The sequence below is a fragment of the Dendrobium catenatum genome, unplaced genomic scaffold, assembly GCF_001605985.2.
Source record: "Dendrobium catenatum unplaced genomic scaffold, ASM160598v2 fragScaff_scaffold_853, whole genome shotgun sequence".
In the NCBI taxonomy this organism is placed as follows: domain Eukaryota; kingdom Viridiplantae; phylum Streptophyta; class Magnoliopsida; order Asparagales; family Orchidaceae; genus Dendrobium; species Dendrobium catenatum.
In genome coordinates this window covers 7,600,148-7,616,179 of record NW_021319315.1, presented here as the reverse complement: position 1 = coordinate 7,616,179, position 16,032 = coordinate 7,600,148, and the positions used below count along the sequence as shown (strand labels likewise).

General features: G+C 30.1%; 1 protein-coding gene across 1 annotated transcript in view; it reads left to right on the top strand.

The window, feature by feature from the left end:
- Positions 1 to 11,541, top strand: part of LOC110107436 — a 15,526-nt gene extending 3,985 nt beyond the window's left edge. Inside the window, exons 2-3 of the mRNA XM_020837701.2 lie at positions 2,093 to 2,231; positions 11,018 to 11,541. Of these exons, the coding sequence (XP_020693360.1) occupies positions 2,093 to 2,231; positions 11,018 to 11,403 (525 nt within the window). The 3' untranslated portion in view covers positions 11,404 to 11,541. The remainder of the gene's footprint in view (positions 1 to 2,092; positions 2,232 to 11,017) is intronic.
- Positions 11,542 to 16,032: the final 4,491 nt, after the last annotated feature.

Genomic DNA, 16,032 nt, shown 5'->3' with positions numbered 1-16,032 from the left:
GTCGGGTTCGGATTTCCGACCCGTTTCTCTACCCGGGTCGGGTTAGGGTTGACCCGTTTTGCACCCGGATAAGTTCGGATTTGACCCGAACCCGACCCGTGACCCGAAATTGACACCCCTATATATAATAATAATAATAACTCTTCTCCTATCTTATTTTCTTTTTTTCGAAAATTAATTTTGTTAATTGATGCTGCAACGTACCCAAATATTTAATAGTAGATTTTATTGACTATATACATTCTAGGATTTCAGTTCTTTAACATAAAGTTTGTTAGCCTATAGGGTTTTCTAGCTTAGGCCGATAATTGTGAACTCTACACATTTATCGTGTTGAAATTTATCATTATATTTGTTGCATGCTAATAAATTTAAGTAGATATATAGAAATTATATTTTACGTCTTAGCAATGCAAAAAAATTCCACACAAATAGATAAAAATGATAGGACCAAAATTCACTATATAATAAGTAATACAAAAATCATCATTTTATTGTTGAAGAAGAAGAATGTACAAAGATCAAATGTTTGTACCCGACAATAAGGTCAAATATTGACAGTATTCTAGAGATGTTGATGCTTTTTTATGTGGATTGTCGGTCGTTGGTAGTGACCATGGCTAAAAAATAAGAGAGCTCTTTAATTTTGTTCCTGTTCTCTTCCTTCTTTCACCTCCTCCTTTTCAGTGAAGAATGAGGAGTCTATTTAATTTTTTTTGGGAGTCGCATGACTAATAAATAGGGAAAAGATTACGGGCATGTTGGGAGTGTTTTCACGGACGACCGATATCAACTCACTCGATTATGGATAAATTATTGAGGATTTCAGTGTATTAATGATATCAACTCCCTCCAATTAATCTTGGGCTCATTTGATTTGTCTCGTTGAGCCGCTCGATTCGCCTAAAAGCATGTCACATTTGAATATCATTTGATCATTCAATTAATATTCTGAAGCTTCTAAATTGGCTTTGGTCATTTGATTTAGACCCATTTGAGCTTGGATTGAATCGAATTTGGTGTCGTTTGGTTCATCTCCTTGAGACATTCAATTTGAGTATAAGCTTGCTGAAATCGAAGTTCGAATGGCCCTTATTTTAATTTTTGAAGCCTCCGACTCATACATCAAGATTTGTGTCCGATCAAGATTATTTTTTTATAATATATCAATATTAGATGATGTCTGCATCGCTTTCTTTTGACATTTTATAAGTTTTTAATGATTGATATAAAATAAAGTTGAGTTTTCTTAGGTTCAACATGTTTTTATATTTGAATTATTATTAATGAGAAAGATCAAGCTTCTATGGCGGTTAATCGCATCATTGACCATGGTTCCTTAAATGTAAATTTTTCTTTCTTCTCATGTAGGAAAATTACATTACGCTTGTGTTACATTACTCTACTCTCAAATATTTTTCTTGAAAATAAAAAATTAACATTCAAAAAATCAATTTTAAAATCTTTAATCAAGTCTTAACATACTAATAGTTGAACTTAAGCAAATCTCCTAACTTTAAAAAAAAAATAGAAAATATATATATGTTTGTGTTAGTTGTACATATTTTTTGGTGAAAACATATCTATTTTTTGTATAGACTGTACACATTTATTTTTATAAAATCATTAAATTTTTTAGGACAAATGGTGCCTCTTTAAAAACTAAGAGAAAGATTTATTTTTTTTTATGAAGTTTAAAATGATAATGAAGTCGGTCAATGCAAATATAAGAAGTGCTCAAGACTTCAAAGATATCGTGTACAAAGGTTTTGGTAGAAATTGAAAGAGAAATATGGCATTAAGGTCACAGATGAGTAATATAAGAATTAGATTCAATATTAAAGATCTTTAGGAAGATGATTTTGATGAAAAATAATGAGTATGCATAGCATATTCATATATTATTTCTCTAATTGTAGGAGGTCATAATTGATTACTTATTTTAAGTTGTAATATATTAGCATCATAAAATCATGTCTTCAGCAATATTATGGATATATGAAGCGTTATGATTATTTTTTACTAAAGTTTTGTTGACTTATTTTGTATTATAGGCTTATGTTAAATAGTTGGTAATTTAATCTGAAAGCAGAACCGCGCACAAGCAGCTCTCACCCGACTCGCGACGCCTTTGCGGCTCTGCCTCCGGCATCCACTGGTGCGTCCGCCGTCCAGGAAGTCGACGCCTGCGGCCCTGTCTTCTTCCGTCTTGGTTCCAGCCAGCAGCACAGGTAAGAACTTGCTTTCAGATTGAATACTAAATTAGAATCTGCTTTCAGATTACAAAACACCTCGTTTTCCCCAAATCTCTCTTCCGTTCTTCCTGCTCGGGCTTTATCGCGCCTTACCAATTTTTCTTTGATCGGGATTCTACAAGTTGTTTATAAGCTCCCCACTTTATTTCTCTCCTAAGCCCTAAGTTCTTTCTTCTCCACGAGATCTTTTTCATTCATCGAATGTTCTTAATCTGATTTAAATCGTTATTTCAGCAATCTTCTTATTTCATAGCTTTCTGCGTTTCTTGGGGGCTGTATTTGAGTGGAAGAATACTTGAATTTTGAACTTTGATCATGGGATTGGAAATGGTGATTATTATGATTTTCTTGTTTTTTTTTCTTCATAATCAGAACTTTACAAATCTCCTTTTTAATTCAATTAGCATATTAATCTCTTTAAAAGTTTGTTTAAATAAACCTGGATTTACTATTCAATGTTGGCAATCATTTGAATGTGAAAACCTTGATTTATAAATCACAGCCATTGATATTTTTTTTCTTGAGCTGACTTGCAGATTTGCATGCCTTATGAATGGAATTTTTATTTAGTTTATACTTTTTATGTTTGACAATGATATTATTATTCTTTTTTTTTTTCAAAATATGAAAAACAAAATGTATAAATTGTAAGTGTACTTCATCTCAGTGGCGGATCCAGCCCTTTTTTTTACAAAAAACCCCATTCATTATATTAATTTATCCACTCAGTAAGATTTTTTTTTTTTTTTAGGGTGGGCATTTGCCCACCCTTGACAATACTGGGGTCCGCCCTTGCTTCATCTTATAATTAGTAGTTTATTTTTAAATAAAAGTTTTTAAAACTGTCAAAGCTGATCCCAAATTTAGATGAAAAAAATTGAGGGGATTTAAAAAAAAAGCCCCTTCTATGAAATTTTTTTGTCTCCGCCACTATATATATATATGGACCATGGGTGGTCTAGTTAAATCCATGGGCCCTTCTTAAGGTGCTTTGAGATTTATGTTTTGGATCATTAACTTCAACCTTTCATATATGAAACTAAGAGATGATAATTTATTGAACCTAGGATTGACAGAGTGGAAATTACCTTAGTTTGAACCATTCTTCATAGTAACTTAATTTAGTTGCGAAACCAATAATAGAGATGAGTCCACTATGTGTATGATAAGTTATTCATTTTTTAATGTCGGGCCAATATTTTTTTGCTAGTTAATCATATGGGATTTGAATAAAGTCAACAAAATTTATGGGTTTAGGTGCAAAGCCCTGCATTAGGTACCCATACTCACACCCACACCCACCCACGCACCTTCCCATACCCAATGGGCATGGACGGATATGGGTGGTACGCCCATGGCCTCGTGGGTGGGTACTCAACATCAGGGAACAAACCGATTTACATTACTAATCATCATATGCATGCAATATATAACAGTAATCTTTACTACATAGTGTGCAACACTGAACTCCGTCGTGACCACTACAAATTTTGATATGTGGCGTGAAAGTTTGCAGTTAGAGAAAAGGGCAACAAATCTTAAGTCAATTAATCTGTGGCAGACTGCATTCAAGAAGCGTAAAAAGTGGATGGGTGTGGGTGGGTATGACATCCCGAAAGTCACCATAGATGGGCTTGGGTGGGCAAAGCCCGCCAGCGCAGAGCGTGGGCACCCAATGAGTACCCAACCAGGACCCCATGTGGCCATGTGGGGCTCTGTTTAGGTGAACCCATTCGGTGCAACTTCTTTAGAATTAGTTCTTAAGGATCTTAGGTCATGTCCAACTAAATTTCAAATAAATTTGAGTTGGAATGACTTATATGGCTTAATGGGTACAAAAGGATATCTTATTAGGTTTTATAGTCAATCCTATTTAATGAAGGTCAAATCTTAATCCTAATAAGATAATTAAGATCGATTAAGCAAGATCACTTTGGTTCTTAAGAAGCTTTAGGTTTACTTAACCATAAATTTTGGGCCTTGGTAGACCATGGATAGCTAAGTTTAAGATCAAGATAAATTTAGTCAGCATGGTTCAAACTTGGTTCAACCCTAAGTTTAGTTAGGTGGGATAGGTCATTAGGAGTGTTTTAATTTATCTAAGCATACCATTGGATTGAAATTAACCTTTAATAACCTTATTTAAAAAATAATGGTCACCTAAATTCCATATAGACTTAGTGGATCCAATGGATCTTACTTGGTTCAAATTTAATCTACATTAGGCTTTAAATAGTTAAGCTAAAATAAGTTGGCTTTTAAAATGTTCTATCACTGCCTATGTAAAGGATAAAATTTGGATTAACTATTGGTTAAATGAATTTAAGATACCAGGCCATTTAAGGCATCTAGAATTTTCATGGCTCTTATTAGGTAAATCAAGGTTAGCTTAAGGTTAAACTGATTATAATAAATCACTTAGGAGTGTTTGAAATATATTTATATTTAGTGCATATATTTTTATTAATGCTTTTAAGGCCAAAAAAAGTTAGTGGGTTCTATAAGATCTATCTAAGATCAGCATGGGTTAAGCTATGGTCAAACCAAGACTTAACTAAGCCATTAGGAGACTTGATTCCACATTAAGATAGTCTAGACATAGCTTTAATAAGCTCATGATCAAGTTAAATGCACATTTTAAGGGCTTTCAGCCACGGATAATTTTAGGTTAGCCTAAGGCTAATTCTATCTTATGGCATCCTAAATCACCTAGCTCAATGTTTGTTAGGATATACTTCCCCTGGTAAAATATAATTAGACAGGTTTAATTAGATAGATCTATTTTGGACTAGGGTTCTATTAGAACAATCTAAGTTTGGATTTCAATTGGGCTAACACTAGGATAGGTCAATGGTCATGAGAAATATGTTGATTCATTTTATTATAAGCAATATTATAGTTAATCTAAAGGAAACATAAAATGGTTATAAGCGCTTTACACATGATAAAAAGTGAACTATTACTTGTAGTAACATTATTGGCAAGATCAAAATTAGGTCCATTATATAAATCCAAAATGGTTTTAATCCATTAAAGTTTATGTGTAAATAAGAATCTAGGACTAAATTATGTCAATCCAATAAGGATATCTCACTAATGGGGTCTAAATAGTCTTAGATCCATCATGGTAAGAACATAAACTAGATATAAAAGAATCAAAATCATATATAGATATAAAAATAAACTTGGTAAGAACATAAACTAGAAGAAAGAAGATAAACTAATTGAATTCAAAATACAATATCACCTGATAAAATTGAGAATTTTTAAGTGTTGAGGTAAGGCTCTATTAATAATTACTCTAAGAACCTTGTATTACTTCTAATGTATGTAAATATAGCCATTGCATGTTTGCTTTAAAATAATTTGTAAATAATACAACAACAACAAAAACATCAAGCCTTTATCCCACTATGTGGGGTCGGCTACATGAATCCTTTTTCTCCATTGTGTCCTATTAAAAGTCAAATACTCGTTTAAATCTAATGCATACATATCTTTCATGATTTGAATATAAGCATTATTAACTCTTTTCTTTTCAAGAACTCTCCATAGCACTTCTCTTGGAACTTTATCATATGCTTTTTCTAAATCAATAAATATCATATGTAGATCCTCCTTATTTTCTCTATATTTCTCCATCAAACCTCTTAATAAATGTATGACTTCCATAGTTGACCTACCCGGCATGAATCCAAATTGATTTTGAGAAACATTAGTATCACGCCGCAACCTATGCTCTATAACTCGCTCCCATAGTTTTAAAGTATGACACATTAACTTAATACCTCTATAATTCGTACAATCTTGTGCATCACCTTTATTCTTAAAAATATGAATTAGCACACTCATTCTCCACTCATATGGCATCTTTTTAGTTTTTAAAATAGTATTAAAAAGTTTAATAAGCCAAAAAATTCCTTCATCTCATAAGCATTTCCACACCTCTATTGGAATATCATCAGGTCCAATAGCTTTTTCACTCTTCATTTTCTTTAAAGCCTCTCTAACTTCAGTTTTACTAATACGCTGATAAAAACAGAAATCTTTATTTTCATTTAGGGTGCTAAGATCACTATAGTCAATTTTATTTTCTCAATCTTCATTAAAAAGTTTAGTAAAATATCTCATCCACCTTTGTTGAATTTCATCTTCTAAGAAAAGTATTTTTTGATCTTCATCCTTAATACACTTCAGTTGAACTAAATCCTTACTACTCCTATCTCTTTGTTTGGCTAACTTATACATATATCTTTTTCCCTTCTTAGTATTTAATCTATTATATAAATCACTAAAAGCTAATGTTTTTGCATCGCATATTACTTTCTTAGAATCCTTACGAGCCACTTTATATATTTCCCAATTATCATAATTTTTAAAATTTAACCAATTTTTATAACAAATCTTCTTATTTTTAATCTTTTCTTACACAATTGGATTCCACCACCAACTATTTTTACTATTATGAGCTTTTCTCTTTGATATTCTAAGCACATCTTTTACAATATTCTTAATATCACTAGCCACTTTTTCCCACATAACATTAGCATCCTCATGCACAGACAAAATCTAAAGATCTAAAATCTTACTCTCAAAAATATTTTTATTAATAATCTTTAAATGCCTCCATCTAATCCTAGAAAAATGTTTTACTTCATTTTTTATTTTATGCCCCTTTATCTTAAAATCCAAAACTAATAATCGATGTTGGGTACATAAATTCTCACTCGGACTAACTTTACAATCTTTGCAATCTAAACGATTTGATTTTCTAATAAGAAAATAGTCAATCTGGGTTGTACTATATCCATTTTTATAAGTAATGAGATGCTCATTCCTTTTCTTAAAAAAGGTATTAGCAATTGAAAAATCATAAGCTAAACAAAAATATAATATGATCTTTCCACCTTCATTCGTCGTTCCAAATCCATGGCCACCATGAATGCTTTTAAAATCATCTACCTCTCTACCAACATGTCCATTTAAATCTCCTCCAATAAAAACTCTTTCTTCAAGAGGTATCTTTTGTATTAATTCTTCTAAATCATTCCAAAAATTTAATTTAGAACTCATATCCAAATCTACTTGAGGAGCATAAACACTTATAATATTAACAATCTTATCATCAACAATCATCTTTAAAGCTATAATTCTATCTTCAATTCTATTAATTTTATAACATTATCCTTTAAACTCTTATCTATAATAACACCTACACCATTTCTAGTACGACTCCTACCCGAATACCAAAGTTTAAATCCTAAACTATCAATTTCCTTAGCCTTCTCTCCAACCCACTTAGTTTCCTGAATGCACAAAATATTTAACTTCCTATGAATCATAATATCTATTAATTCCATTAGTTTTCCTGTAAGAGAACCTATATTCTAAGTTCCTATCCTAATTTTAGTTTCATGAACTAGCTTCTTTGCCCACATCCATCCTTGATGTGGGAACCATTGCCTATTTAACAATGCACTCGGGCGCCGGTGTAGCGGCCCTTGCACACTTATCACTATATTCAGTCCATACAGCGCGTCGCTTTCAGGGGATGCCCTAGCATTCACACAATATCTTAAATGATTCTTGTCATTATTGTTCGACAAGTTTTACGCCAGCTGTCGACTACCTAACGCAACCCTCCACTTTTCTCATCCAAGACTTGGGACCTGGAAACGGCAGTGTTAATAATTTGTAAATAATGAAAATAAAATTTGCCTCACCTTTGCAATTTTTCTGACATAATCAACATCATACAGCTTATTACAACACTATTCAATACAATTAAATTTATATGTTTCCTCTAAAATAATAATGATAACTAAGATTACAAATTATTTTACCAGTATTTTTCAAGCTTTGAAATCATGATTGTTTTAATTTTCTTTAAATATTCATGCCCACTTGTCTTTTTCTACTTTAATATTGTATAAACAGTATATATGTAAGGAAAATAGAGATTTGTAATTGAATCTTTTTTTCCAGAAAAGACACGTGATCTCATAAAAGGGTCTCAAAAAGTTTTATATGTCTATCATTGTGTCACATTCATTTCTCTATAAACAAATTTTATAGTTGGAATCACCCAATTCCAAGTGCAAAAAAAATACATCTAAAATTAATAGCATTGTCAAGTATAATGAAAGTGAAATTTCATCTAAAAAGAACATCTTGCCTTAAACCTCTTTTAGCATCAAGATAGCTTTATTTTGCACATTCTAATAACTTTTTCTTTCAATCTTAAGAATCTTTCACATATTTTATACTCATGACGCTTTGAGATAAAATTAGTTATCTCTTGCATACCTTCTTGAACAATTGGGTTAACATTATGTAGACAACACCTTAGATAAAAGAATTCACCATTACAAAGAATCCCAACTCTTAAATTTACATCATTTGTTATTAGATACATTGTTAGCTAACTTTTTGTATACAATAATACTAAAAAGCATTCCCTTAATTTATTATTAATTAAAAAAGATTGTACTATTTCAACTAATATTATAACATAATGTGGAGGTGGAATAAAATTAAAGTATATATAGTGCTAAGTATTATTAATGAAATGTTCACTTAAACAAATAAAATCATTTGTGTCAATAGAAGTCTATAAATCGGATTTCCAACAAACTTTGGTAATATATTTAACGAACAAAATTGAATTTCCATTTTCCTTTCACCGCATTTTTTGGCAATCAGTTCATGTAGTATTTCTAGAAATAAGTTATAGGTCTTGGTGCAAATGAAGTAATAATGCTCTAACACAAACCCATCCAATAGATTAATAGAGTAAATCATGCATAATATTGAAATCAATAAATAAATCACAAAACTCTTGATGATCAAACTTATTATCATACATATGAATGTTGAAGTTAGTTTCTACAATAAGTTGACCTATGCCTTAAGTTTTTCACAATATGACACAAAGAAAAAACATGCCATATTATGTTGAATGGTGACTGGTGACAGACCAGCCTAATATCTAAGTTTTTTAGACTTTCATATTCTTTAATTTAAAACAAATGATAAAGCTATTAAAAAACATCCAATACACAACAATTAAAGTCATTTACAAATTCTTTCTCATTCATTCATCTTTAAAATGTATATATACAACAAAAATTATACATTATAGTGCATGGATACACACTCAAAAGAAAATAGAGCAAAGAATAGACATGATTGTACAAAGATCATATTTTTTCTAATATTTTTTGACTCTATGGATCATCTAGCCGTGTATTTATCATATGAGGCTACAATTGGTGGCCCTATTTAATATCAGTGGGTGTATCCTTTTAAGATGTATTTAAATAAACTTAAGAATACCGCTAAGACTCAAATGCATCTTAAATGCTTAATTTGCGAAGCATATTTAATGTACGATATAGCATAATTTTACTTATATTACTTTTACACAACATCAAAATCAAGTAGGAATACTACACCTCAAAATATAGGTCTTGTAGATTCATGTAAATCCTCTAATTTATCTATATTCAATGGAACTTGTGAACCTAGAGGCACTAGTATAGTGTGTTATTTGATTGATAAGGAGATGACAACTGCCAAATTGTATGTCTTGCTTAACTATTATGAAACTGATGAGTCATATCTCGAGTAAGTATGATTGAGCTTGTTCATAGATTTTTTACTCAGAAATCCTAAACCCTAAATTTTTCAAAAGTTTCTTTAATAGTTTGAGTACATCAACACCATTAGAAGTCCAAAAGATAGTGGAAAAAAAATTCCCTAATTGTTTCAAAAAATGGTATGTATTTTGACTATTCATTTATACTAATTTGTCTTAATTAGTTAGCATTATTATCAATAAACATGCTAATAATATACTAGATCTACCAATTAGGTGCACACTCAAGGCAATGATTTGTAGTATCTTGAGCTACTGGATCTAACTTGGGGAACAAATATATTAGTAAAATATTTGTCAATTTTTTGTTGATGGCTACAAATTCCAAACCAAACCTTCATGTTAAGGTAGTAAGATAGATAATTCTGATATTTTTGTAAGAGGGAACACTCATATATATGATTATTCTGAGTACTATGAGGTATTATAAGAAATACTACAATTAGAATATTCTGGTTATAGGAATAATTTGTATCTAATTATTTGTAAATGGTTTGATCCAGTACAAGAGGTACAAGAATACATCCATTTACGATATAACAGAAGTAAAGAGGTGTAGGAGATATGTAAAGTTTGACTCATTCATCATTGCTAGCTAGGAAAATCAAGTCTATTTTATTAACTATCAAGTAGATTGTAAGACAAAGAGGATTGACTTATAATTAGGAAGACCAAACTCATAGGAGTAACTGAGAAAACCACATCAATATCACCAGTACATCAATAAGAGTTCATGTCAAACTTAAAAGATCTTGCTAAAGATGTGGACAATCAAATTGCAATTAATAAGAGTGAGTTGCTATTAAAGGAAGTAGATTTAAATATAGAGGAAAGTCATGAGGAATTTGATAGTGGTGCAGATGTTTCATCATATAAAAGTGAATCAATAAATAATGAGTAAACATAAGGTAAATGATTTTTTATAATCAATTATGAATAAATACTTTATATTAACAATGTAATTTATATAAAAAAAATATAGAAATTTATTTATTTTATTATTTCTCTACTTCATTTATTTAATTGATGTGCTATTTTATATTAAATTTTTCTTATAATTTATGTTGCTAATATTTTTTAATTTTTTTTTTACATATGTCTTCAGGTGAAGAGCATCACAGAGGATTGATCAAAAATTTTTTTTATAAGCGCAAAAAAAAGACGATTGGTGGCCACCCAATAAGTCTGTACATACTGAGGGGACCTCTTTGTCTTAGCCTGCCACTTTGTCTCAGCCTGCCACTTAAAGACCCTAGCATGTTTTACCTACTCCTGCAGCTAGTAGCCCATAGTTCTACTCACCAGACCCATGCTTCCCTTCGCCAAACACAACATATAGCACTCCCTTTTATCCTTACCACCCACCCCCACCTTTTTATAGAGGCCTTTCCACTTATTCATATCTACCATATGTCCCGAAATACTATCCCCCACCACCCCCTCAACTCACTACAGATGGACCTTCCACTCCAGCTGCATCAGAATAGATGACATAGGGTCTCATATTAATTGAACCTAACAGTGACATGTACGTACTTATTAGAAACATGATGGATGAGCTTTTATTTTAAATAAGATAACAAAAAAGATTGGCAAAAATGATTAACTTATCAATGTTTGTTAGAAACATGTTACCATGTGCAGGAGATTGGGTCGATGAGTTTTTCTTTTAAATAAGATATGTTGTATAATCCTAAGTGATATGAAAAAGAATGTATAAAGAGATTAATTGATATGATATGATATTCCAACGAACAAAAAATGATGACTTCTTGCATGAAAGCCACTTGACTTGTGATATATAATATGAGACTAATTCATAATATCATGATTAATATAATTGAGATTAATTTTTGTAGGATTGGCCTACCGAACTTGGTATAAAAAAATAACATAAGCAGTCAAATGTCCTGTCTTTCTTATATATGCATATGATATGAGCATATATGATACATTGCATAAGTGACATAATATGACGTGATACAAACATGATACATAATATGACTAATACAGACATATGACAAGACAAATAAGATTGATATTATTGATACAAGGTTATACAATGCATATGAAACATCTCATTTATATATGAAATATTGTATTTTTTACATGATATACATGCCTTGATACTATATGATGTGCATAAAATGCATATAAACCATTGCTTGATATAATAGGTATACTACTACACATAAAATATCATACATATTTTAAGGGCAAGCAAATATTAATGATAGATCAGCTGCATTATGTATGATCTAGGTATATAAATAACAAAACATATTGATCCTTTATATACCTATTGATCACTAATGATAAGTTATATAGCTTACATTAATTTCTATTGCACATATGAAATGAGACTATTCATATGCTACTTATATTACTATTATATATTTATATTGATATGGATTGAATGATTATATACATATTGCGTTTATTACCTTGCATTGATTACAATTGAAGATTATAATAATTTATGGAACTATTAGATCATCTCATTTCTTTTATATAATTTTTAGGAAGGGGTCAAAACCCAATGGAGTGAGACTAATCATAATTTGTAGATTTTGTTTTATTTTCTATATTTTGGTATTATTATTTTTGTAAACAAAATATACAAGGGTGGTGTGAAGTCCTAGAATCTAATTTGTATAAATTATTATTTTATCTTTTAATAAACAACAACCAGAGTTACCTATTTTTTTTATCAATATTAACAATAATAAAAATAAAATAATAGATCAAAACATCAATATATGCATCTATATTCAATTTTCAAAAATTATATACATTACTTAGGTTCTATACATTCATGTCATAACTACTCTATCCTGAGTACATAAAAATAACTTAAATAAAAAAATAGAACCTGAAGATTTCTAACCAACCTCAACTTCTGATCCTCTACCTTGATCTGAAATCATTTGACTATATATACCAAATAGGTCACCAAAAATCACAACTTAATTCATCGCATGATAAAAGAGCAATATGCATGTCAATAGTCAATTCATAATAGTTACATTCATATAAATATTTAATCAATGCATAAATAATAAAATTCATTAGCAGTAGTAGTATAATATATAAATAGTAAAACACTACGATACGTAAGCTATTAAAGAAGTAAACCAGTACGGGTCTTAAATTTATAAATCAATCATTATATATGTAATACTAATCAGTATAGAAATCAAATAAAGTATCAAATCAAAATATTAGTAAAAACTGTTGAAATCAAATCAATTTAGTAAAATCACATAAAAATATGCACATCATATCCAATTATTCTATATCAATATAAAATCAATATCTTAATATCATGCTCAATACATCTTATATATTACATACTCAATGAATATATTATGCTGTTTATATAAATAAATCAATAACAGTCTTAATTATAAGTTTGTACAGTAATATAAAGAATACTCCAATAACATTCATTTTAGTAGTCACACTAAACAAATAAGAATTATGGATATCCTGTGTTTTTCAGTATTATATCAATGTTAATAAACCGTTGGCTCAATAAATAGAGTTTTCACTCTTTGTCCATCGACACAAAAATTATTTTCTTATAACTCTCAATCAGTATATCACATGAATCAGTAGAGGATAACACAAAACTATAATATTTAAAAAAAGCTCATTGGCTCATCATCCTGTATAGATCAATCAGTCTCTAACCAATGGGTCAATTATTCATTTTTTGCTTTTTTACACTCACATTATTATCGCAGTATTATAACAGTGATAACGACCGACTATTACTCAATCACATATCCACATTCATTTTCAATGCATTTCAGTAAATAAAGCGTAATTGAGCTTAATCCAGAAAGTGCCAAAATATCCTAACGGCAGATAATAAAAACCATTCTGAGCAAAAAATTATATTTTCACGATTTAACCAAATTATCAAATATTACATTAAATACATTATGAAGCTTTAGTTGAACTAAATCATAATATTTAGATGTTAAAATAAATTTGAACAAAAAGTACAAAAAAAATATAAAATCCTTGAAATTAAAAATAGGTTAAAGGTTCTTTACAATAAGACGAGTAAATCTTTCTACAAGTCTGACTAATGAAAATTGTTCCACGACCTCTAAATCCTATATTATATAATTAATTTAATTTAATTTTTATATAAATTTATATAAATTCTTTTGTAGCTTTAAAAATTAAAGAAAAATATCGATAAAATAAATTATTTTATTTAAAAAATATTGATAAAATTAATTTTCAAAACTAACTCATAGATCTCAAAATCCCTAATTGTACTGACAAGTGTCAATTTCTTAAGAATTTTTACTAATACTCAAAAATCATGTAATTAAAATACTACAATCTCAATGCTATAGCAAAGACTGTTTGTAATTTGGACTTATAATGACTTTAGAAAAAGATTTATTTACTTGGATCAAAATATAAGCTATTACAAGTGGATTAATATATTGATTGACCTCCTAGCTATTATAAATTAAATTTTAAGGATTAAATATAAAATATAAAATATTTTTTTTATATGATTTCTAATTACTTTTGCTAAACTTATTTATATTAATGAAGTATTTGTGACTTTGGTAGATTAATTAGGATATAAAATAAATATTTCTTTCATAAATAGATCTTGGGGCAGCACGTGTCATATTTGTTATCACATTAGTATGTTGAGCTACTTTTTTATATTTACGCATCTATTTACCATCATTTAAAAGAGCCATCATCTCAAAATAATCCCATATAGTTGAAGCCAATCTTCTCCTCTTCTTATAAACTCTTCCCCCAATCATTTTCTCGTGATCATTTTTCTCGATATCCACTTCATAAAATTCATCATAATCTAATTCAATATCATTTTAACTAACTACTTGTTCATTATGTTCATAAGGAATACTCTTGATAATAGCTTTAGAATCTTCTATTTAAATGAGAAATTAAACATAACTATAAAGAAAATATGCAAACTTTTTTTTTAAGAAAACCCACGGAAGGCCTACACATTAAAGAGATAAAAGTAACAAGTCTTTAAAGGATCAAAAGCCTACTAAAACGACAACTATTTAAATAAAACTTAAAGAGCTTTGGATCTTATCTAATACAATGAAGAGAATAAAAATGAAATCAAAAGAACCAAATAGTCACAGTAGAACAGCAGCAACAGTAAGATCAACACATCCAGGCCGACCAAAAGAGTACAAGCCATGAAGAGCATATCGAATAATCGACATCTGATATGGTTAAGGCAATTAACACACTAGCAAGCAACAAACTAACAGAAAATGACCAGCAACCACATACATCCGGCCACCCGACAGCACTATAAGGCCAAATCACAACAACACCAACCAATAACAAAACTGAAGGCCACCAAAATAGCTAACGAACCAACAAAGTAAAAAAGAAGCAGAATAATCATGCTCAGAACTTATCTCCTTGATTTGCGCCGACGACGCTTACCACCACGAGAGAAAGAGAGATTAAAGACATGACTAACATTCAATCCATACAAATCATGTACGGCTCAACGTTATCACCCCCAAGCCATCTTCCAATTCTCATGGAGAATCCAGAGATTCATCAAGCCAATCAGATTCCACCAAATAGGACTCCCCCAATCTCGAAATAAATTGAGACTTAAGAGTATTTGGCAAAATTAGATCAACAGGGACATCAATAAGAGATTCACAACCTACACTCCCCCCAACAGGGGTAGGAATAATCGGTACACCATGATCTAAATGGTAATTAGAATTATCCAAATCACCAGACGATTCATTATCCATTAACACATGATATTGAAAATTTTCCCTAACTACTCTATCATCTACACTCTCCTCGATATGAGCCAAAACAACAATACAATCCTCCACCACACCATCTCTAATCAAATTAGCATATGTTGTCCCAAGGATAGCCACATTAAGAGAAGAAAAGTCATCAGTATTATGGCAATTAGAATAATGTATCTACACCCTCCTCGATATGAGCCAAAATAATAACACAATCATCCACCACACCATCTCTAATCAAATTAGCTTCAATTGTCCCAAGGATAGCCACATTAAGAGAAGCAAAATCTTAGAACTTATTTCAATGATTTGCACC